The following is an 8,045-nucleotide window of genomic DNA, read 5'->3' on the forward strand; positions in this document are numbered from 1 at the left end:
CTTGACTGATTCTTTCCCTCATCCTCTGTGAGCCACTTCAGTAGAGAAAACTTGTGTGCATGTTTCCTAGGAGACTCGTGTGCAGGTTTCCTAGGAGACTCGTGTGCAGGTTTCCTAGGAGACTCGTGTGCAGGTTTCCTAAGAGACTCGTGTGCAGGTTTCCTAAGAGACTCGTGTGCAGGTTTCCTAGGGATACTCGTGTGCATGTTTCCTAGGAGACTCGTGTGCATGTTTCCTAGGAGACTCGTGTGCAGGTTTCCTAGGAGACTCGTGTGCAGGTTTCCTAGGAGACTCGTGTGCAGGTTTCCTAGGAGACTCGTGTGCAGGTTTCCTAGGAGACTCGTGTGCAGGTTTCCTAGGGAGACTCGTGTGCAGGTTTCCTAGGAGACTCGTGTGCAGGTTTCCAAGGGAGACTCGTCTGTATGTTTCCTAGGAAACGGAGAGGGAGTCCCCAGATGGCCGGACGGCTCACTCACCCTGCGCTCAGCCGCCGCCTCGTCATCCTCCTCCTCGCCCTTGGTCTCGTCCTGGAACTGGATGACAGACACGCGGTTGAGGTTGCTGTCGGTCCAGCTGTCGTCCACGCTGTTCTGGAGCAGGTTCTCTGGAGCATGGAGGGGGGAGCACGGTCACACTCACCACAGGGCCACCTCCGACTCAGAGGAACAGGGGATGAGGATGAGGATGAGGGAGGTGAAGAATGTGGTGACGGTGGCGATGATGACGAAGGGAAAGATGATGGCTATGGAGATGGCTGATGAAGGGGAAGCTGTGGGTGCTGGTGGAGGGTCAGGGTGTTGGGGAGGACTTACCCAGGCTAGGAGAGGGCTGCTGGGGCAGCAGGTAGCAGGTCAGCACCTTCTCCCCTGTCCTGTCGTCGTCCTCGGTCTGGAACTTGAGCATGGGCTGAGACTGGTTCTCTGCTAGCCACATGGCCTTCAGGTTGAGGTTGGCCAGGGCGAATGGAAGGTTCTGGAGTCTGGGGAAGGGGCGGGGTTTAGACCAGCAGGTGAAACAAAGAGGGACAGAAAACAGTCAAAGGTAAAAGCTGAAAAACTTTTATATAAATATCTTTGTCCCTGATCAGAAGGAACTGACCTTCAAATGAATCTAAAATAATTTGCATCGTCTAATCTTAACAACCTTTAAGCCAACCTAAGAGGTTCAATGAAGGCTAGACTGGAGCCAGGTGAGGCAGGATGTGAGGGTGGTCTGGAGGATGGCGGTCAGGCGGAGGTTACCTGTTCCCCGCCACATCCAGCACGTGCAGCTCTGTGGCATCGGCCAGCTCGGCGGGCAGCCTGGTCAGCCGGTTGTCCCTGAGGGAGAGCACGTTGAGGCTGGCCAAGCCGCCCAGCTCACTGGGGACGCTGCCCAGGCGGTTCCGGTCCACGTTCAGGTTGGTCAGCTTCTTTAGCTTGCCCAGCGAGCGAGGCAGAGTCTGCGAGGGCAGAGGGAGAAGGGAAAGTAGGGGAAAGAGGGAAGGAGAGAAAGAGAAGGGGAAGAGAGATGAAGGAGGTTCTTGTGTTGGTGTTCCATCATCGGCGTGTGGGCTCTGGAGGTCCAGGTTGTGTGTACCTGTAATAGGTTCTCAGTCAGCACCAGCTCGGTCAGGTTCTCACACTCCCCTATGGAGTCACTGAGGTGGGTGAGGCGGTTCTGGTCCACTTTCAGGATAGACAGCTGCTTCAGACTGCCTGAGGACGGAACACCAAAAGGATTCAGTTCACTGACAACAGCTCACTATTACAGACCCATCAGTCCCACTCCCTCTCCACAGTGCTCTCCACTCTGGAGAGATCACTGGTTGGACAGAGTAGGATGGTAAAAGCTGGATAACAGAGCCTTCCTTTCAGCCTATCCAACAGTGTTAGATTAGTGATAACCAGTGTTAGATTAGTGATGACCTGGAGCATGGTTTCAAGTTTCGGAGAATTTTAACCGAGACTTTGAGTAGGGCACAACCTTCCCGTATTCATGAGTCCCAGGCCCTGCGTTCCCAGTAGAGGGCAGTGTTGTTGCATGGAAACCCAGAGGGGTATCCCCTGTCCCCAGTCACAATGGGACAGCCCATGGGCTTCCTACAGATACGACACCTGGACAAAGCAGCTCAAATGGCCTGCTTTACACCCACAATGAAGTGACATGATGATTAAGTTGACAAGCCTCCTCACAATAGGACAGATTCCATCGTCCCCCTCACCCCCCTCCACTCCCTCCTCACCTATTCCATCAGGGACTATCTCCAGCAGGTTCTGTGTGAGCAGCAGGTCAGTGAGGGCCAGCAGACCACTGAGCTCTGAGGGCAGCTCCTCCAGCCGGTTCTCAGAGATGTCCAGACACACCAGCCTCCGCAGGTTCCCCAGCTCCTGCACACACACACACACACACACACATCAGTCTCCCAGCTGTGTAGGTGTAATGGGTTGAACCAGGTGACTGGTTCCCAGTACTGGTATGAAGACGGGCTGCTACTCACTGGTGGTAGAGAGGACAGCTGGTTGCGATCCAGCCACAGCTCCCTCAGGTTAGGGAGAGCACCAAGAGTGTCCGGCTGATAGAGAGACAGAGAGAGAGGGACAGAGAGAGGGAGAGACATAGGGATGACAGAGAGGGACAGAGAGAGGGAGAGAGATAGAGAAACAGAGGGATGAGAGAGAGAGAGAGGGAGAGGGAGAGAGAGAGGGAGAGAGATATAGAGAAACAGAGGGATGAGAGGGATGGAAAAGTGAGAAATGGAGAAGAAAAAAAAATCATAAGCTAAGCAAACAGAGGCCATGTCTGTTATCTTGACACTGTTGTGTTACATTAGACAGTTGATTAGGTTTAGTGAGCCAAGTTGGAGCACAAACACGCTGCATATAGGTCATGGTAGATCCACCTTTGGGGAAATGGGGGTTGTTGCCAAGGTAAACACACAAACACAAATCATACGCTCCACATACAGTTTCCCTCTCGGCTATCAGGCAGACTGGGGGAGAGCAGGTAGACAGGCGTCGAGTGAGACAGACAGGCAGACAGACAGACGGGCCTAGGCGTACGGCAGCCAGGCAGGTAGATCAGCAGGCAGGTATGCTTACAGAATGACCTCACCTGTGTGCTCTGCCTCCACCCAGCTCAGATCAAAAGGCCTTGTTTACACACAACACACAGACACACACACACACACAGACACACACACACACACAGACACACACACACACACAGACACACACAGGCGTTCCCATGCAGACAGCCTGACTGGAGGGATAATAGAGCACCCCAGGTACAAACATATCAGCTCATTATAAGAGTTCCATCAGGGACTGAGGACCAAGTCAGCTGGGTTAGCTAGGTTACGTGTGTTTAAGTGCCGTGGGCTGGGTCAACGACAGGTCAAATGTCATATTATGGGGTAAACAAGGGTCTGAGTGGCCTGGAACCATGATTGGAGAGTGAATGTGTCTAACTCATTGCTAATCCCAAGTATAACGTCTGTTTGTGCACTAAAGTGAGGCTCACCAGCACTTCCAGTTCGTTCTTCCCCAGGTCCAGCTGCTCCAGTTTGACCAAGAAAGACAGCGACCTGAATAGAGACAGAACAATCAGTCAGAGGACACCCAGTTCAGACCACACGCCCTTTCGTAAACATCCACAGCCGTGCCGGCGGTTCCCTGTCCGACTGACACATACCTCACATACCTCTCATTCATATGAAGCCTGTGTCAAGAATGTTACAACAGAGAGCACAGGTGCTTTTGAAGTCTGGACTAGAGATGCAGAGGATTCCGGCCTCGTCCATCATGCAGTGCGTCTGTGTGACAGTGAGGTCAAGGGCTGGGGCGTTTCAGCCAGCCTTGAAGCCAACACAATCCTGCCTCTCCGACTAGGCCTGCAGTCTAGGACAGCCAGTCGAAACACTTAACGCTGTTTGCTAACAGACTACATCCCTATTCATGAGCCAAATGCATTAGCAGCTCTGAGGCTCTATGTATATAGATATAGAGAGAGACATGCTAATAGATCACATCCTGGCTACAGCTGTGTGGTGCTGCGGCGGTGATTAGGTATTTAACAAGCAGGTAGCGCCTCAGGCTGCTATGGAGGATGGGGGGGGCTGCAGATGGAGCAGCTGTACACAGGGGAGGGGGCACTTACGTGGGCAGGGACTTGAGCAGATTCTCCCTGAGCTCGAGCGTCACCAGGTTGGCCAGGCTGTGGAAGAGGAGGAGGAGGGGAGACGAGGAGGAGAGCAGGAGTGGAGGAGGAGGAGAGCAGGGGGGGAGCAGGGGTGGAGGAGGAGGAGAGCAGGGGTGGAGGAGAGCAAGGGTGGAGGAGGAGGAGAGCAGGGGTGAAGGAGGAGGAGGAGGAGAGCAGGGGGGAGGAGGAGGAGAGCAGGGGGGGAGGAGGAGGAGGAGAGCAGGGGTGGAGGAGGAGGAGAGCAGGGGTGGAGGAGAGCAGGGGTGGAGGGTGGGTGAAACAAACGAAAGGAGAGGATGGAGTGAGGGAAAGGGAGAGGAAGGAGAGGAGGGAAAAAGAAGGAGAAAGGGAGGAGGAGGATGAAGATGAGGATTGCCGTAGGAGGTGAAGGCAGAGGAGGATGAGAGAGGGGGAGGAGAGTGGTTAGTGAGTCAGATGGAGTCTGGAGGTCTGGGTGGACTTGGCAGGGTGGGGTGGGGGGGTGATCCATCTGGTCATGCCTGACAGTGGCCCCCCGCCCAGTCTGGAGGCCCCTCTGGAGGTGGGGGTTGATGGCTGTGAATGTGTGTTTGTGAATACGTACTTCCCGATGTCGTTGGGCAGCGCCAGCAGTGACACGTCGTTGAGTGCCAGGTGAGCGAGCGCTCGGAGCTGAGTGAAGCCGTCGGGTAACCTGACAGGGAAGAGGGGGGACACAGGGACAACTCAGAATCAGAGCAACAACCAAAGAAATGTACAGACGTGCGCTGGGGGTTGCTGCATGAGAGTGAAACGCAATCGATCCCTTTACGTTCCCCTCGGGGGCAATTTGGTTGAACCCAAACATGTGTTTGTGAGTGTCAAGGTGGAGAGAGATGGAGGGTACCACAAACCTGGAGAGGGGGTTTCCACTGAAGTCTGCGATCTCCAACGCCTTGCAAAACTTAATGCTCTCTGGGATCTCAGGAATGTCTGCAGACAGGAAAACGGGTGCGGGGGGGGGGGGGGGGGGGGGGGGCACAGTCAGCAAGATTGAGGTGTGTGTGTGATTGGGTATGGGGGGGCTCACATTCTATGGAGCAAATTATTTCAGTTTCCCTTGGAATTTTTACCAGATGGCAGGGAAACTGAATTAAATGAGAGAGAGAGAAAGAGGGATGAGGAAGAAAACCTCACACGCTGGAACAGGTCTGTGCATCGAGCTGAGGCTAGTCAAAACACCAGGCTGCTAGCCTGGACAGCTCATGCCAACAGCTCTCCAGTTCCATCCCTGAAACAACTACCCACAGGCCCCTTCCTGCCTGCGTGATCACATGATATCTGCGAGGCCCAAGGACAGCGAGAGGACGCCTGCTCCCTAGAGAGAGGCAGAGCGCCCTGAAGAGCGTCCTGCAGAGCGTCCTGCAGAGCGTCCTGCAGAGGGGGGCTATGGGGGCCAGCCACACTGGACATGGTGTTGTGGATGTTCACATCAGTGATCCATTATTTGATACAGGGGGAAGGATATTGAGGATTGATTAACCAGGGCTGGCTTTATTATAATCCGAGCTCCCCCCCCCCCCCCGCTGAATGGGTAAGGAAGGGAGAAGTGAGTGTCCCCTTTCCTCGTCAGCCTCTCTGGGATAATTGGAGGTTTTTCTGCTCTGGGTCTTTCGGTCTCTCTAAGCTGAAACTTCAGTTCCTAAAGCATGCCAACACAGCGTTATCCGTTTACGACCTGCCTTTAAAGGAAGTGTGTGTTAACGGCCTGGCGTCAACACATGCACGGGTGGGAAAACAGGTCGTCTTTGACCAGGACCAACTTCGCTGTGTGTGTGTGTGTGTGTGTGTGTGCGTACCGTTTCTGGATATGTCCAGCTCCACCAGCTGCATGAAGTTGGCCACCTCAGGAGGAAGCCTCTGGATCTCATTGTCGCTCAGACCAAGCTTCCTCAGGTTCAGGAGTCTGAAGAAAGGCTGCAAACACACACACACACACAACGTTAATGAGGAGGACACACACACAATTGTATTCGATCACCAGTCTCTTCCCAAACAGATATCCCATCAACATGGAAAACCTCTTCTCGCCATGGCAACCGCCAAACAAAGCAGATTTCGATTGGCCGAGCCTCAACTGCCAAGAATCCTCACAACAGACTGGTTGTTGGAGGGACGGCGTTCAGCACATTCCTCCAGAAGCAGATGACCAGCCTGGTCTCTGTAGCTCACAGACAGACAGACAGGCAGACAGACAGACAGACAGACAGGCAGATTCCTGCAGACTTAGAAACCTTTCTGTCTGCCCCGTTGTGACCTGGTTCCAATCATACACTGATGAGGGCGTTGTGGAGAAGAGCACTGGGTGACAGGAGATGACCTGGACCTGAGGTAGAAACCAGGCCAGGTCATAGGAGGGGAGGCTCAGACTGGCTTGGAGCCTTTAGCCAAACTATAGTCAACTGAAGTCAAAGTCAGGACACACTGGGAGGTTTGGAAATCGGAACCTGATTAAGTGGTAAATCCTGCCAATGGCAAACAGGTTCCTACTGATCAAAACGTGTTGTGCAACTGATGCACCCTCTCTTTCTCAGAATCGTACCAAGTTAAATGAGGCCTGCTTTGTGTGTTCTGTAATGTTGAACGGAAAGTCCAAACACACACACACACAATGCAAGCCATTACAGCTCTGTGCTGCCTGAGGTAAGAATGCTCCACTATGTGTTCCTCTGTGACAGATATTTCCTGTTCAAAAGCAAAAAGTGTGTATGTGCGTGTGTCGATGGCTGGGAACTCTCAAGTTAGAACATAACTTCAGTCTCTCACCAGCTACTGTAGCAGAAGATAAGGCTAAGGCTAGCAGCTGGAAGAGCGGGGGAGGGAGATAGACGACAAGAGGGAGAGAGACAAAGAGAGACAAAGAGACAGAGAGAGAGGGAGACAGAGAGAGAGGGAGACAGAGACAGAGAGACAGAGAGACAGAGAGACAGAGAGACAGAGAGACAGAGAGAGAGAGAGAGAGAGAGAGAGAGAGAGAGAGAGAGAGAGAGAGAGAGAGAGAGAGAGAGAGAGAGAGAGAGAGAGAGAGAGATAAAGACTCTGGCAGGTGACAGGTATCAGATGACAGGAAGAGGAAACAGGAGCCAGGAGAGCCCATGTGACCAAGCCAGCCTCAGATGGGAGGCAGCCAGGCCAGGAGGGGGGGCAGGAGGGGGGCCGGAGGGGCAGCACACATGTGAATGAAAGAACTGTACGCCACTTCATTCAAGTCACACCCCTGCTTCCCTCTGTCCAGAGCCCAGTCCGCGACGGCAAGGAGAGAGGGAGTGAAGGCGAAAAGCAAGGAGGGAGGGAGGGAGAGAACGCGGGAGGGAAGGAGGGCTGTTATCCAATCTGCCCAGTGAGCGGGTTGTTATGAACACTCACAAAGATGACCATTGAGTGTTTCTGCTGCTGAGAGGTCAGGCATGGCCACTCTGTACACTACTGCTGCTGCTGAGAGGTCAGGCATGGCCACACTGTACACTACTGCTGCTGCTGAGAGGTCAGGCATGGCCACACTGTACACTACTGCTGCTGAGAGGTCAGGCATGGCCACACTGTACACTGCTGCTGCTGAGAGGTCAGGCATGGCCACACTGTACACTACTGCTGCTGCTGAGAGGTCAGGCATGGCCACACTGTACACTGCTGCTGCTGAGAGATCAGGCATGGCCACACTGTACACTGCTGCTGCTGAGAGGTCAGGCATGGCCACACTGTACACTGCTGCTGCTGAGAGGTCAGGCATGGCCACACTGTACACTGCTGCTGCTGAGAGGTCAGGCATGGCCACACTGTACACTGCTGCTGCTGAGAGGTCAGGCATGGCCACACTGTACACTGCTGCTGCTGCTGAGAGGTCAGGC

The 8,045-nt window shown here is 53.9% G+C and overlaps 1 protein-coding gene across 1 annotated transcript in view; it reads right to left on the reverse strand.

The window, feature by feature from the left end:
• Positions 1-8,045, reverse strand: part of scrib (scribble planar cell polarity protein) — a 60,360-nt gene that overhangs the window by 31,216 nt on the left and 21,099 nt on the right. The window contains 11 exon segments of the mRNA XM_047024278.1: positions 477-604; positions 813-979; positions 1,242-1,441; positions 1,579-1,697; positions 2,225-2,369; positions 2,480-2,554; positions 3,502-3,565; positions 4,138-4,194; positions 4,763-4,852; positions 5,052-5,130; positions 5,997-6,114. Of these exon segments, the coding sequence (XP_046880234.1) occupies positions 477-604; positions 813-979; positions 1,242-1,441; positions 1,579-1,697; positions 2,225-2,369; positions 2,480-2,554; positions 3,502-3,565; positions 4,138-4,194; positions 4,763-4,852; positions 5,052-5,130; positions 5,997-6,114 (1,242 nt within the window).

Source organism: Hypomesus transpacificus, chromosome 8 (assembly GCF_021917145.1).
Source record: "Hypomesus transpacificus isolate Combined female chromosome 8, fHypTra1, whole genome shotgun sequence".
NCBI lineage: Eukaryota > Metazoa > Chordata > Actinopteri > Osmeriformes > Osmeridae > Hypomesus > Hypomesus transpacificus.